Source organism: Copadichromis virginalis, linkage group LG14 (genome assembly GCF_057382275.1).
Source record: "Copadichromis virginalis isolate Kocher_CV1m ecotype Utaka linkage group LG14, C_Virginalis_male_GT1.1, whole genome shotgun sequence".
NCBI lineage: Eukaryota > Metazoa > Chordata > Actinopteri > Cichliformes > Cichlidae > Copadichromis > Copadichromis virginalis.
In genome coordinates, this window is record NC_140631.1 from 37,728,184 (window position 1) to 37,744,219 (window position 16,036).

At 38.5% G+C, this 16,036-nt stretch overlaps 2 protein-coding genes and 1 long non-coding RNA gene across 3 annotated transcripts in view; 2 read left to right on the plus strand and 1 right to left on the minus strand.

The window, feature by feature from the left end:
- The window catches only part of gpr4 (G protein-coupled receptor 4), a 46,801-nt gene extending 42,053 nt beyond the window's left edge, over positions 1–4,748 (plus strand). The window contains exon 4 of the mRNA XM_085430785.1: positions 596–4,748. Coding sequence (XP_085286911.1) covers positions 596–1,311 — 716 coding nt within the window. The 3' untranslated portion in view covers positions 1,312–4,748. The remainder of the gene's footprint in view (positions 1–595) is intronic.
- Positions 4,749–8,163: 3,415 nt separating this feature from the next.
- Positions 8,164–8,672, minus strand: LOC146694552 (uncharacterized). The gene is made up of 2 exons (XR_014914906.1): positions 8,409–8,672; positions 8,164–8,322 (listed from the first exon to the last, which is right to left on the minus strand). It is a non-coding gene; the product is annotated as an uncharacterized LOC146694552 (long non-coding RNA).
- A 538-nt stretch (positions 8,673–9,210) lies between these two features.
- LOC146694553 (uncharacterized) lies at positions 9,211–14,207 on the plus strand. Its single transcript, XM_085430787.1, has 4 exons — positions 9,211–9,946; positions 10,058–11,840; positions 12,046–12,135; positions 13,078–14,207. The coding sequence occupies exons 2-4, from the start codon at positions 11,583–11,585 to the stop codon at positions 13,393–13,395; spliced, it is 666 nt and encodes a 221-aa protein (XP_085286913.1). The 5' UTR covers positions 9,211–9,946; positions 10,058–11,582; the 3' UTR covers positions 13,396–14,207.
- Positions 14,208–16,036: the final 1,829 nt, after the last annotated feature.

Consider the following 16,036-nt stretch of genomic DNA (forward strand, 5'->3'; position numbering starts at 1 on the left):
CTTGGACCTCTTTACACGTGTTCTGCGAGTTTTTCATTTTAAGTCCAATCAAGTCATCTTCCCATTCACCTCTGGACCACTTCCAGCTGTTTTTAGATCACTCCAAGGATGCCTCTCTCCTGTGTTTGTGACAATTAATTTGTCCCCATGATCCAAACTGGCTGTATGCATGTATATATGAGTGTGAATGGTTGTCTGCTTTTCTGTCAGCCCTGCGGTAAACTGCTGAAATGTCCAGGGTGTGGTGTGCTTCTCGCCCTGTGAGAGTGGGGATAGACTAAATGGATGGATAGATGGATAGATGGATGGATGGCTCAGACTTACTGTAATGGCTTGTGGTGTTTGAGGGAGAACAATCAGTGGTTCATACACTATACACACTGAGGTTTTATGCGTTCCTATAATTTGTCTGTGTTACAAGAATTACATTCAAGAAATGGACAAGATCCAGCACATATTGCAATGCTCAAATTCAATAAATAAGGGAATTGGACGTCCACAGAGTGACCAAAATGTACATGAGATATAGAAATGGAAGTTATCAAGGTATTTAATGTTTGCTCTCTTTGTCTTTCCTCTCCTCTGCTTCCTGCAGCTATCCTCGTCAGCACCATTGTGTGGATCATTGAGATTGTAGCAAACTCTGCTCCTCTCTTCCATGATGAGCTCTTCCAGGACCGGTTCAATCACACCTTCTGCTTTGAGAAATATCCAATGCAGGACTGGGTAGCAGGCATGAACCTCTACAGGTCATTTCTTGGCTTCCTTGCTCCGTGGACGGCAATGCTGGTCGCCTACCGAGGGATCCTTGCAGCAGTGCGTTGCAATGTCTCAACAGAGCGCCAGGAAAAGGCCAAAATTCAGCGGTTAGCTTTGAGTTTGATTCTCATTGTTTTGTTCTGCTTTGGACCATATCATATCCTCCTCCTGGTGCGGAGTGTCATGTTTTTACAGAAGCCATGTGACTGCAGCTCAGAGGAAACCTTGTTTGCAGCATACCATGTATCGTTGGCATTGACCAGCCTGAACTGCGTAGCTGACCCTATTTTGTACTGTTTCGTTAACGAGGGAGCTAGGAATGATGTCGGCCGAGCCCTGTCGGCTTTACTGTCAGTGGCCTGCAACAGGCGGCCCTCTTCTTCGCCTTCACATGCTGACATTCTCAATGCTGGTTCAGTAACCATGGACACACCGCTGTCAACAAAGAAGCAGCCTTGTGTGTATGCGGATCCAGGCAAGACCAACAACTACAAGACGGAACTGGTGGCTCTGAAGGAGGAGTGTCTACAGATGACCATCCTCAGGAAATAACTTAACTAGTTGGAACAAGTAGTAGCAGGTCCAAACTGATCAGCTCAGTGAGAGGCCGGCAGCTCCTAACAGTTCCAGGGTCTCATTTCTGACGGCCTAACGGGCTGAAATCAGATGCAACCAGTGGCTGCGGATGCACAGGGTTCAGTCAGTAGGTGACATATCAAAACGGCAGAATAAGGATGGGATAAATGAAATAACAAAACACAGGGTCTGTGGTCATGTGAACAGACATGTGGGAGGATGAAATGCTTACGCAGCAAAACACAAAATTGTTAGGTGAATGAAAGATAGTCAAACCACTGGTTAGATTCTCACCACTGGTGATGCAAAAAGTAAAGTGTAGTCTGAGAGTGAAACCTGAGGACAGATCATGCTGTCAATTTTGTCTGCTAACAAAAACCTTTGGACATTACATAAAAAACCCGTTAACACATCAGGCTCAGACAGAAAGGTCGCGAAGCTCAGTTCTGTCTCATGGATTGAATGTTTTGTATTTAGAGCTGCAGTTTAACAGCCTCCACACAGCTACAGTGCATGCAGATGTTAGCATGCTAATGTCCTATTCTGCCCTAGCAATCTGGCTATGGTCATCATGAAGTATCATCATGATAATGTGAAGTGTCTGATCAGAAGAAACTTTGGGCTGCTGAGTCAGGGGATCTCAAGCATCTGCAGGATTCAGCCACAGCAGACTTTTGCATTGGCCAATCTGGCCAGCAAATCGTTTTTGTCTTCAGTCTGAACCAAAGTGCAAGAAACACAAGCTGACAAATCTGATGTCTGTGGGCGGTGTGGCTAATAAGGATTTTATCAACAAAATTTGATGACTTGGATTTTTGGACAATTTTTCCAGCGTGCCAGGAATCATTCACAAAGATACCGTTGAATATTTTTGAGAAATCCTCGAACAGACCACGCTCTGCATGGCTGAGTCCTATTAGTGGTCGAAACTCAAATGCACTTAAGAATATATCCCCACTTTGGGATATATAGAAGAAGCAGGATGGCGATTAAAAGGACAGAGGATTAATGGTCTCTTGAAAATGTCTTTATTATGGTGTTCAATTTTTAAAGGAATTTTTAAAAAGCCTTATGAAGTACCTCAGCTTGTAAACTGTGATGGCAAGAAGGCTTACAGTAGAGTTGTTGTATACCATGAGCCATGTTTTCTATTTTATTTTTTACAACACACAGCAAATAAACCGGGATATCAAAAAGAAATCTTAAAAGCCTTCAGATAAGTTTGAAAGTTTATTATTTTCCATTATTTTATGTTGTGGAGCTGAAGATCAGTGTCATACTTCAGACAAATGTATGTGTATGCAATTAACAGTAGCTACTGGAATATGTGAGCATACATACCGCTAAATGAAAAATGTATTGCTTAAAAAATAATCAATGAATTCAAGCTGCACACTTGGGCTAAAGAGTGCACACAGTTGACCAACAGTGATAACGTTTACATTGCAGTTACAGACAGGCCTTCTGGCTTAAACTATCCAGACTAATCTAATTTATATGTAGTACAAACTTTCAGATGAGTTTTTCCTCCATTTGCATGTGCACCACTGCACAGCACTCATAATTAATCCTCGGCTTCCCTAAAATGGAAAGAAAATGTGCATTCGGCTTTGATTGAAGTGACATCCCTGGCTGCTAATAACCTTTGTTATATTAGTGAAACAGATTCATAGATTTTTTATTTTTTTTATTTTGAAAGGCTTGATAAGGAAATCCTTCAGTAGCTATAACTATTAAACCACTTTCAGAAGAACCAGTAGCAGGTTAAGGTTGAATTTAAATAGGAAATTGACTGTTATTGATGATTTATTTAAAATTAAAATATTAAAAATATATATACTTGACGCTGATTGTTTTAAATGTAAATATGGCTGACAATTTCTTAAATTTTTTTAATGATAAGCTTGGTCATATAAAGTAATTGCTACTGAAACCAGTGATGCACAAGCCCCGTATTAGGATGGATGTTGGTTCAATCCCAACTTTAAAAGATCACGCCAATCTACGTGTTTAGGAAAAAAGTTCACTTCAGTTGTCAGACTGATCTATAAATTTTATTTCAGTTTGGATTTGTTTACATCATACGATGCCCTGCTGGATGTTTAGAGACAAAGCAATGTGAATTTTCTGACGTGCGGTATTGCGGCTCAGATTATTCCAGTGCAATCAAATTATTTTGTGGATTCAGGTATCATGTTGCTGTTCCACATGCAGTATGGGACATATTTCGGAAAACATGTTTATGTTGTGCTGGCATGAAATCATTGCTAAATTCAGTGGAATAATGTAAAGTATCTGGACAAGTTCAGCTTGTTAATGTTGCCCTAAGTGTTGTCCTATGTGCCACTGGTTTTAATGTATCTATGTGTCAGTCCAAAGCAGGAGGTGCCAGGCTTCAAAATGTGTATTTGTTCAATAACAGTGTCAGTGAGAAATAAATTATGCATATAAAAAACTGCATCTTCCAGCGTGCATTTGTTTTGCACTTGCAAGCTAAAGCTGAAGCAGCTTTCTCGTGCTGGTGGCTTTTGAAATGGAAATTATTTAAGGGAAACAAGTCTATGCTTATCAGCATATTCTAATCTTTTCTTTCTTCTCTTTTAATGTCTTTTTTTCCTCCTGTTTTATCACAAGAATTAAACTGTTGACATTGTGATACAATTGGTAAAGAAAGGTCAAGCATTGAGGCCCAAAGGAAGTGGCTAAAAGGTAAAATTACTATTTACTGTAGACAAACCTACACAGAAGGATTGATGTCATGAGATACAAATAAAGTGTATAGTCTGACTATTGTATTTACAGTTTTTTACAGACGCTAGGACACATTTCTCAATACTTAGGTCACTTTTGCAAAACTCCTCACACAGTGAGCACAACAGAAGTCTATGTGGGCTAAACTGAGGATCAGTTATCATTTTTTTGGCACAAAATACATTCAATGACTACATCTCTCAAATTTCATGAATTATCTTCTCACTCAGACACAACAACTGCCAAAAATCTTTGTACGTACAGGACATTTTGCATGTGCTTACATACTGTTTTCAAAACTGTTAAACTTATGGCCAAAACAATAACACAATGCAAAACTTAAAAAGACAGCAAAATTCAACAGCAATATTTTATTGAAACATATTTTAAATCTAAAAATGCAGTTTAACCAGCCACAGCTGATTCTCATTGTAGATGAACATCTACACAGGTGTTACTCCTTCAATTTTTCAACTCCTTCAATTCTGGCAGCCAGAAGATTCTTTCCTAGGTGTGTTGCCCAAGATGACATAAGATGTGATGTGGATGAGAACCTGTGGCCAAATGGAGAAGACCGAGTAGATTAGCATTACTATTGTATGTGTATCAGTGGATGGTGTGTATACAAATTCTTGTATTTTGGGATTACTTAGTGCAAAAAAATAAAAGTACATAAACAAATATTAACGAATTCTGCATGATGTCTGATTCATTCCAGTAACATATATTGAAATTATAAACAGAGATGCGTCCTTGTTTTACACAAGAAAACACTGTGTAATGCTACATGTTGTTAGTGTTTTTTGGGTCATTGTTTTGTAGGTGACAAAGTGTGTTTGTCGGCTGTCAACCTTTGCTAGTGTTCTGGAAGAATGAGTTTATTTGAGACCTGAATAAAGTGTTTTGGTAGTTGTAGTGCATTTTGAATGTGAAATGAACTGCTTTGCCAAGCTGAAGGTCAGTTAGGAGAATTGTGTGAAGAGTTTTGCACAAGTGACCTAAGTATTGAGAAATGTGTCCTAGCGTCTGTTAAAAAACTGTAATTTAGAAAGACTTCACACAACTGCTTCTGCTGTGCTCTGTGAATTGCTAAGGTACTGGAGAAGAGAGTCAAACCTCAGTTTCAGGAGGAACAATGTGTTTTTGTCCAGCGAACACACAACTCTTTAACTCTTCGAGGATACCTGAGGGTCTGTGAGAGTCACTCTACATGACTCAGGGTGATAGCTGTACATGTGTAACAGTAACAGTGGGATAAACATATCTGCATTTATAAATGGCATAAAAAGGAGGAGTAATGATATATAAATAAATAATTCCAAACCCTACTAATGCTTAATAGTGTGAAATTGTTATACAGTCCTACTGAACCCTCAAAATAAATGCGAAGTTCTGGCAAGTCATTCCTGTGTGTTTTAGGGATTTTTTTTAAATGAGATTTCGACCATAACTTGGCAGCGTTAAAGGAGACAGCTCTACCCAGCAGACCTTTAAAAAATCCAGGTCAAAATTATTTGCCGAGATAAGCAAAACGTCTGCAGTACACAGAACCCTGCAAATGCAGGTAACAGATCACAGAGCAGCAGACAGAGCAAGTCTGGGATCCTGCCAACACAAAGTCACCTTCTTCACTCTTCACATTGTCTTGTTCCAACCTTCCTGTAAAGCTAATGAACAACATCAAGGTCATGCTGTACAACCTCTGTGTGTGTGTGTGTGTGTGTGTGTGTGTGTGTGTGTGTGTGTGTGTGTGTGTGTGTCTGCATGCATTTCAATGAGTGTCCTGCGTGTGCTTGCTTTTTTTTTTAAATTTCTGACACTGTGAGATGCGTCCTTCCTACTGTGATGCTTTAGATGCAACCCTATACTTACAGCCTGTCCTCATAAGGATGGACACATTCATAATGTCCTATACAAAACAGGCCAGTCTAAACAAGGAAGTATGAGAAGTGGGGAAAAAAGGCAGATGTATTTGTGTGACATACAAAATGCACATACATATATCTATCTGTCTATCTGCATGCTTCCGTGTGTGTGTGTGTGTGTGTGTGTGTGTGTGTGTTTACTTTTCATTGGTGTTTTACAGCATTAAGCAAAAGGAAACCGAGCAGTCGCACATGCCTTTATGTTCTTAAGAGGAGAGAAAGGACAGACTCTCTCTCTGAGGGAACATTGTCTCTTGTCCTCTATGCATCACTAAGTTCCTCTACTAAAGATTTATATATAGAAGCTCACCAGAGGTCACGCTGTCATTACCAGCAGCTCACCTGATGATGAGAGTGATTTATTATCCGATAAGAAACTCCGCTGGGACATAAAGAACAGTTGTGCAGGCTTTTTGCATTCAATATCTATTTCTATAGGCAGATAATATGTAAAAGAGCTTCAAAACAGACGGAGAGATGAAACTTTTTGTTAAACAAACAATTCTGTGGAAGTTTTAGGCACACAAGGACAGGATGAGCAGTATAACACAACATTAAGATATTCTCTTTTAAGCTGATATAGATATTGATATATATACTAATATAGAGCAATTCTGAGTAACAACTTTGCAGCAGATGGGCTACAGCAGCAGAACATCTGACCAGGTGCCACTCCTGCCAGCTCAGAACAGGAAAGTGAGGCTCCAGTTCAACTGTAAAAACATTACCTGATCTCAAGAGTCTCGATTTCTGGTGTGGCATTCAGATGGAAGGGTTGGAATTTGGCATGGATAACATGAAAGCATGAATCCATTCTACCTTGTAGTGACAGTTCAGGCTGGTGGGGGTGATGTCATGATGTGGGGGATACAATCTTGGCACACTTTTTGCCCTCTTAGTACCATTTGAACATTGTTTAAACTCCAGAGACAACCCAGGTATTGTTGCTGACCATGTCCATCCAGCCATCTTCTCACACACCACGTCACAAAGCTCAAATCATGTCAAACTGGGTTCTTCAACATCTCAGTGAAGTCATAGCAATAAGTTCATTGTGCTCAAACAGCCTCCACATTCACTAGATCTCAGTCCAGCAGCGCACCTTTAGGATATGTTGAAATGATTTGCATCATGGATGTGCAGCCAACACATCTGCAGCACCTGTGTGATGATATCATGTCAATACAGACCAAAATGTATCCAGCATCTAATCAAATCTAAGGACTAAGGTAGTGCTGAAAGCAAAAGGGCTCCAACCCCAAACTAGCAAGCTGTAACTAAAACTGCCTGGCAGGTGTATATTACCTCTTGAAGCTTACTATAGATATTGAGTTTTTAAATTATTTATTTATTGTTTTATATTATTGAAAAAAGTTTTTCCAGCTTCAGTAGTTCACAGGATTATACAGATATATCCACAGATACCCAAAAGACAGCAAACTTGTAGTCTTCTGTTCTTTAGCATCTAACAACACTTTAAAAAATCCCTCAAAACAAATGGGAGTGAATGTGACATATTCAAACTTTACATGGTAAAACAATAATAAAGGTCAGTGCAGCAGAGGGTCAGTGCAATAGATCCTGTCTATAATAAAAGGTAAAATCACAACACTCACAAAAAAGTATGCATTTAGGTACCTTGCCCTTAAGCAATAATAAAATTGTGCTGCACACATATAATCCTCTTACAACTGTATCTAATGTGACCCAGCATCCTTTTAAGATCCTTGTTATAATCTCATTAACCCATTCAGTTGTATACTATGGAGCCCCTCTGATGACATATGGTCCAAAAAATAAATAAATTGTGGCCACAAAATACTACTTCGTGCCCTCGAAATACTTATTTGTGGCCATGAAATGCTATTTTGAGGGCACGAAATAGGTATAACGTGCGCACGAAATGCTAATTTGTGGGCACGAATTGGGTATAACGTGGCAACGAATTACGCATTTGTGGCAACGAAATAGATAACGTGCGCACATCATATTGATACAATTCCTGGACAGTTGCGTAGAGACATGAGCATAAGAGTAGGCTAAACCTATACACCATGGCCAGAGACAGTATGATTGAGTTTTATTTTTTGTCATGGTCTGCGTGGCAGACCGTGGGTGTGTGGGGAAGGAGGACTCAAAATGCGGAACCCTGTGCAATTAATGCAGTGCGTTTATTTACAGTGAAGTAAACAATACACAATAATAAATCCCCGTGCGTTTCCAACTCGTGTCTCCTCCTCAGTGCTCGTGCCCGTGCTCGTGTCTCCGCTCCCGTGAAAGTTGTGCTCGCTGCTCTCCCGTTCCTGCACTCCTGCTGGAAAATCCACAGAGGAAGCCGTTAACACACAACTACAAAGCGACAGACTCGCACTCACTAATTTTGCTGGGAACACTGACGGGTCACTCAACAATCCAGCGTCGAGGAGCTCTCAGCCACACTGCTTTGTAGCTGCTCCGACGAGGCTTGATCAGCGCCAGGTGTGTGTGAGGATCCTTGGGTGTGACCGGTCAGCTGGCAGGGCCACACCCACCAGGCCTGAAGGTGCCTGTCACGACCGCACCCACACACACACACCGACCCACACACACACACACACTTGCCAATACACAAACATGGAAGAACACACACACATAATATAATAAGTCCACAACTGTTCAGGGACCCTACACTCAAAAAAGTCAACTAAGGCAGTTGTTTGATTAATTCAATAGACATTTGTCTATTTAACATGAACATATTGAGTTTAGGCTTTTAAATCATTATCAGTTGTTGGTTTAACATAAAATAACAAAAAGTTTAATGAACTAGATTTGCATTCTTCAGTTCAATTAAATGTAATTATTTTAAATCAACAACTCTAAAACCGATGCCTAGTGCGCATGCTCAAACTTCCCAAAAGTGAAGAGGCGGGAACGCGGAGAAGTTATATGTGTTCAGTGGAGTGCCATTTCCCTCTGCGGAATCTTCCACAATACAGGTAAGTAATAAATAACTCAAAATATCTTAGTCAAACGAAGTTGTTTTGTCCATTAATTGTTTAACAATGTTTTTAATTCCAAATGTGTAAGTTGTCATTAGACAGCGGGAGTGGAGCAAATATAGTGAAAATCTGGTATTAGACGGTGCCAATCGGTACCATCTAATACCTGATTTATAATCCGCTCTGGGTATATTTATACTATTATTAGCATTTCCACTTCATTGTTTTTCTTTTTTTTTTTTTACCCGTTTTTGCAGTTAGTCTTATAGTGTTTTTAGCGGTTATTGATATGTTTAATTCAATATTTAACACGTTTGTAATTCACTTTCAAAGTAAATGAAGTTAGCTAAAGCTAGTATGGTTGTCTCATTGAACTTCTACCTAGCTCTGTTAGCATTCACTTTGGTTTTAAATGACGGTTATTGCAAGACATGTACTTTGTTCACTTTTTTTATTATCATTTGCATTTTTTCTTTCTTTCTTTCTCTCTCCTTTTATTTTAAGCATTCGGCCTCTCACAGTAATGCAAGTTAAACTAGCATGCGCGATTTGCTAAATATTAGCTGTGTCCAAATTCAGGGGCTGCATCCTTCGAATTGACTTGATGCTAGTGCATGGGAAAAAGAGCATAAACACGAGGTCAGAGGAAAAGGCAATGGCGGATAGTTATGAAAATTGCCTGTGGGACCTTTACCGCAACTACCAGCATCTTTATTGCATAGTGTGAAACACTGCTATTACATTTAGCAACAGATTGGATATTTATCTGTGAATTTTATATTGCAAGAGGTATTTATATGTATTTGTATTTTTTTTATACATTTGCAACAAAGTAAAAAAAAATCCACTGTGGAATTTTTATAAAATAATTTTTTCTGTTTTCTTTACCATAGTAACACCACAAAGAAAGCTGACCCCTTTTTCTGATTGTTTGTGCCTCCTCTTTAATACATGGTAAGCCTTTTACCATCATATATTTTTTATGATAGTTTTATGATTTAATCAAAATGAAAAAAAGGTGCCAATAAAACTATCCTTAAAACTGCTTTTCTTTTTTTCTTTCAGTGACTTGTATGTGGCAGTGCAAGCGTTGTTCCATCAGGGAGAGTAGTAGGTACAATTATTGAAACACTGTACAGGGCTCGCAAAATGGCTAGCCCGACGTCCCAGGGCTAGCGATTTTTCCAGTCGGGCTACCAAAATCTATCTCTGCCCTGCCCGTCGGGCTGTCATAAGAAGGAAAAATATATGTCAATGCTTCTGCATTCTTTCGGAAATGTAGCTGGGTAATTATGTCATTGGCATCGGTGAGCCACTGTCAATATGTGACATATTGAAATCGCGTTTGAATTTGCGCTTGTTTTTTGCTTTCACTTTGCAATAGCGCGACCTGTGTATAGAGAGCGACAGCACTGATCTGTGAGTGATGATAATTTGTGCACCAATTCCTCTGACATCGTCTTATCAATCGTTAGCTTACTATGCAAACATGACAAGTGAAATCTCCCGCAGCTTAAACATGTGAGAGGTTGATCGCGCAGACAATCGCTGAGTGTTATGTGAGTGCGTGTGTAAAAGCAGCAGGATATTAATTGTAGTTCTGCTTAGCCAAATAAGACAGGTCAGGGTGAAGAAGTGACAGCCAAAGAAAAGCTTACCACAAAACGGAAAAGTTATGACAAATCAGACTATAAGGCAAAAAGAAAGTGCAGCTTTATGGTTTCATGGACAAAAGAATTTCTGTGGCTGCAACATGACGAGCTATATAACCGGGGCTGCACATAAGTGGTCCGCAAGTGCGTATTTGCTGTCAAAATAAAAAACGCGCACAAGATAAGAAGTTGCAACGCGTGTTTGCATACATAAGATTTTCTGGAGGAGGACATATTTGTTTAGAACTCTTAAATATGTCGAAGAAGCTCCTTTAAGCAATTACTTTGGTTTTCCTCCACCTCCAAAGAAATGTCAGAAGGAGTCCGAACCACAAAAGAAGCGCGTATTCTCGCAAAAGTGATTGCAGGAGGTGAGCTGGCTTCAAACAAATGATGAACACACAGATGTGGTGCAGAATGTGCCGTGAAAATCCCACTCTAGCGGACAAAAACAGTGCCTTTTATATGGATGCAAACGTGCGTTGCAACTTCTTATCTGTTGCGCGTCTTTTATTTTGACAGCGAATGCGCACATGCGGACCACTTATGTGCACCCGTGTAAATAACATAATGTTCTGCCGGGTGTGTTGTTGGTTTTCCCTCGATTTCTGAGTCGACAAGCGCCTTTGTTACTGGGACCAGTCATTTTAAGAAAGGCCCCCATTAGAAATGGATTATTGCTCAGTCTGCAATATCTTTCCCAGAACAAACACCAATTGCAAATAATATACTAAAAATAAACCTGAAAAATCTGTTTAGAACAGCATACTGTGTTGCAAAGAGTGAACTACCACTGGTGCAATTTAGCAGTCTTTGCAAACTTCAAAAAGCAAATGGCCTAGATCTTGGTTCCACTTGCCTCTTACTTGTGACTTTAGTGGAAATTTCAAATTCAGTATCTGACACAGACTGATTCATGTCCTACACAGACAGCACTGATGTCTGCATGGTCTTCTAAAAGCAGCTTTAGTCAGCTTAGATGTGAAGTGAGTGAAATATACAGTTGCGTTTTTAATCAATGTATTTGTTCTCTATTGCAGATTGAGAAGGAGTTTCTGCGAATCACCACAAAGCCTCTGCTATCTACTTTCTTTGCCGAGCTTGACCAATACGCGCCACGCTTAATGGAAATCTTTCTGACCAAAGGAGGGACACGTGGAAAGAAAATAAGAGGTCTCATGCTTGCCATCTCCAAGGTTTGTATTAGGATTGAGTAGACTTTGTCATAGGCAGCAAAAATAACTTTTATTTGGAGATGAAGTTGTCAATTTTGTTTGTTTGCTTAACAAGTGGTACATGCCAGGTTCTAACCTAAAGAATAATTATGCAAGTTAACTGATTACCCTAGCTTTAAGAAAAACAGACTGGTTTTGGCTCATATTATCTCCTCCTCCTCTCCAGCATGACAACATCCATACCAGACAAGCATGCATCTTGAAGTCTTTGTGCATCCACCTAAACGAAGACTATGAGAAGTTAATAAAGGAGTACTTGGTGAGCCATTGTGACAGCATGTTGTCTGTAACATTCTCATACAAATTGTGACGTTGCCTCAAATGCAAATCATTAAAATTAAAATTTTGAGATTAGCAACAAGACACCTGGTATTGGGGAAAGGATGTCTTGAATACCAAACAGTATTAAGCGTTGCAATAAAGAATTTCTGGAATTTGGTATTGGAAGGAAAGAAATTTATGCCTACTTAAACTTGATACACAAACATACAATGCATTTAACATGCATCAAGACTATATTGCTTTTGAATCTGTACTTGGATTAAAACAAGTCCTGTTGTTTTTTCATTGTTATGGTCATCAGTATTTGTAAATAGAAATGTCTATGAACTTTGAGCTGTTTAGTACTAACACTTCTATACCTGTTTTATTTTAGCAGCTGAGTTAGCCTTTTCTCGAGTCCTGTCCCCCTAAGTTACTCTTGCTACGTCCGACAAACAAATGGTTTCCTCTGCGCACCAATGGGTACCCGAATGTGCGAGCAGACATGCTTCATAATGTTCGGTACATTTACCTGGGAATGGGGCCATACACACTGTTTAATCCATTCACGTTGTTTTTGACTTTGTGAATGGAAAGAACACAACTCCTCCAGACACAATCTCTCGGCGTATCGGTGGGCACACCGCTTCTCCATCTTGCTTGAGGTTAATGTTTGTCAGACACAGTAACGGTTGCTATAATGTGTAATTGGACAATGGCCCTTTCGGGGGAGGGGCCGGTGAGAGGTCAATTATGCCACCTCTTTTGACATGAGAGGTGTATTTTATAATTTATGTATTGGAGTAATTACTAACAACTACTTTAGTGGTGTAATTTTCTGTTTATTACTTTGACTACTTGGATTTTATGAACAGCATAGAAACAGTTGTTTAAACAATCTCTTAAATTTTACTTTGTTGTCTTATACTTTTTCATGTACGATACGGACAGCGAGGCAAAAAGCTGCATGGAGCAAACTGTGATGGGGGTGTACGTCATCCAGAAGGAGGGTGCTGAACCTGAAGATGACCCAGAGGACGTTGGTGTCGTGATTGAGGGTGTGGAGGCTAACACTGATTTGGGTAACATTGCACAAGCATGTGCTCTGTTGTTTGGACTCATATACCGTTTGAACCTGAGCTACCCACCAGAACTTAAATGCACCTTTGAAGTCCTCCAGAAGATACTTTTAAATCTTGATGGACAAAAGCTGTCTTCAAAGGTACAGTTTCTGAAAAACAAGCTTATGGGGTGAGAGCACTTGAAAATGACTGATAGGTCTTGAATGGTTCATTGGTGCAATGGTGATTTCCAATATATAATGTTAATATTTGAGTTGTTTATATTTTTTTTCTTTCATTTAAAACATTTTTTTTTTTAAGTTTTTGGATTCTCTCTGTTGGGCAATTCACCTTTTATACAGCACTGCAGATGATTTTTGTTTGTCCTTATATAGATGGCTCAAAATGGATCAGAAGTACTGACAGAAGTACTATGTTGTGTTTATGTATCAAGGTCCTGTAAAGTTTAAGACCACTGCCACCTGTTAAGTTCACTGTATTATTGTTTCCATTTTGCTTGCTAGCATGTTTTAAAACACAGCAAAACTATATTGCTAGCTGTGGAGGACTGCAACCAAAATTAAAAAAATAAATACAGAAATATAAAAATTGGTCAAACTAATAATTATTTCAATGAGATACACCAAACAAATATAGATTTTCATCACCTATGGAATTTTTTGTTGTTGTTGTATTGCCCCCAAAATATTTCTAATTATTTTATTTTATTTTTCCAAATTCACACAATTCGATTTTGTCACATGTTTTAACTTGCCAAGTGGGAGATGTATTTTTATCTTTTAGTTTAATTTTTTAAAATGCAGTCGATATATTGAGCAAATTTTGCATCTGTTTTTAGTTGTGGAAGCTTTGGTTCCAACATATTACCTATGTAAATAAGTATTCTAACATTTTACCTTTTGAAGTATATGCTTGCAGGTGTACAAAAATGGTAAGCTTTTATATTGTCCACTAAATCCAGTTAATAAAGATAATGTTATCATAATCTGATTGTGACTTTTTTTGTAAAGTAGTGGGTTTCTAAATGTGTAACAAATGTAAACAAATCTAATTGAAATAATTTGGTTGAAATGAGTGAAATCATTGCCTTGATTAACAAAGTAGTTGTTGAAACAACAAGATTTAATTCTGTTTTCCTAAACTTTTTAAATTGTGTAGAATGAATTAAAACAAATTTCACTCTACATACTTAAATAAATCACTTCAAATCAATGTAAGTATAGTATGTTGATCCAACGTAATCTGATTACATTAAACCACCAAATGCTAAATGTGTTGGTTTGACATGATCGAAAAGGGTTTATTGTACTTGGTTAAATTGTGTGCAAAAAGGGTGCCATGATTAAATTGTGTTCATCCAACAACAGATTTTTTTGAGTGTAGGTCACTCAGACTCAGATCCCTGACAATTTTAGGCTGGGAATGAGCTACAAATGCATTTTGAAAAGCCTGGCACTGAAAGGAACCATTATTACGGAGAAAATTTTAAACAGGATATTGAGAGCCCAGTTGCTTTGCAGACGTAAGTACGACCCGGACGCTGGGATATATTTTATTGTCAGCCAACTGCAAGGGCCTGGGAAGGATCAAATCAAATCAAATCAAATCAAATCACTTTTTATTGTCACATCACATGTGCAGGCACACTGGCACAGCACATGCGAGTGAAATTCTTGTGTGCGAGCCCCACAAGCAACAGAGATGTGCAAACACAACAACACAAACGAGCAAAATACAAGAATGGCCAACCTGAAACTAATAAATATATGTACAATATATAATAGTGTATGCATTTCTGGATGTGTATACTAAATATTTTCCTACGTGTGTGTGTGTGTGTGTGTGTGTGTGTGTGTATACACATTTTTACAAATTAAATAGTAAAAAAATAAAATAAAATAATAATAATAATAATAAAATATATAAAATATACAGAGTTGAATATGTGCAAAACAAGTGGCATTTATATACAGTGTGGAGTGCATAATGTTGAAATACAGTGTGGAGTGCATAATGTTGGATCACGGTTATTGGTGAAGTGTTTCGTGCCCACAAATTAGCATTTCGTGCGCACGTTATACCTATTTCGTGTCCACGAAGTAGTATTTTGTGGCCACAATTTATTTATTTTTGGACCATGTCATCAGAGGGGCTCCGTACTTCCATCCTGGCAGAGGACAAAGAGCCTGGACAAATATACAGAACAGTTAAAAAAAACAAAAAACAGCTAAAACAAAAAACAGCTAAAACTCCCACTGCACATAGATGCTGACCATGTATTGTGAGTCTAATACAATGACCCCAATTTCAGACTGACAAAAAATGCATTTTTCAAAGGTTATTGCATGTTTGGTGATGCATTCAGGGTCTTGTGGGCTTATGAAAATCCTTTTATCTATAAAAGACCATGTTAACCTTCAGTACTTATGCTTACATGTTTAAATAAAGACGCCCGTGCTTGTGATCACATGATCACCCTCTTCTTATTGTTGTAGGTATTTATGTGTTTACTTATGTTTGTGTTCTGTCTACACTGTAGCCAATGATGTTTGTAATTTTCATATTTTTGCTGCTTTGCTGAAGCAAAGACGATCGAACTGCTTTGCATTTAAAAATATAATATACCGTAACATTTTACATGATGCTTTAGTTTACTTTCATTTTTTAGCATGTAAAATTGATATTGTTAAAATGGATATAAAAAAGGGATCTATGCCAAATGCACTCTTTTAAAAAAATCTGAAATTTGTGAGCAGGTAAAGGCTTGTCATTGTTAAGGTTATTGTTGCAGTGTGAATGGCATTTCCAATTTTA

What these genes read in the sequence shown, in the direction of transcription:
- LOC146694553 (XM_085430787.1), top strand. Translation starts at nt 11,583, where the DNA reads ATGTCTGCATGGTCTTCTAAAAGCAGCTTTAGTCAGCTTAGATGTGAA. An exon ending in TCATGCTTGCCATCTCCAAG is followed by an intron (nt 11,841 to 12,045) that starts GTTTGTATTAGG and finishes CCTCCTCTCCAG; the next exon opens with CATGACAACATCCATACCAG. An exon ending in AGAAGTTAATAAAGGAGTAC is followed by an intron (nt 12,136 to 13,077) that starts TTGGTGAGCCAT and finishes TACTTTTTCATG; the next exon opens with TACGATACGGACAGCGAGGC.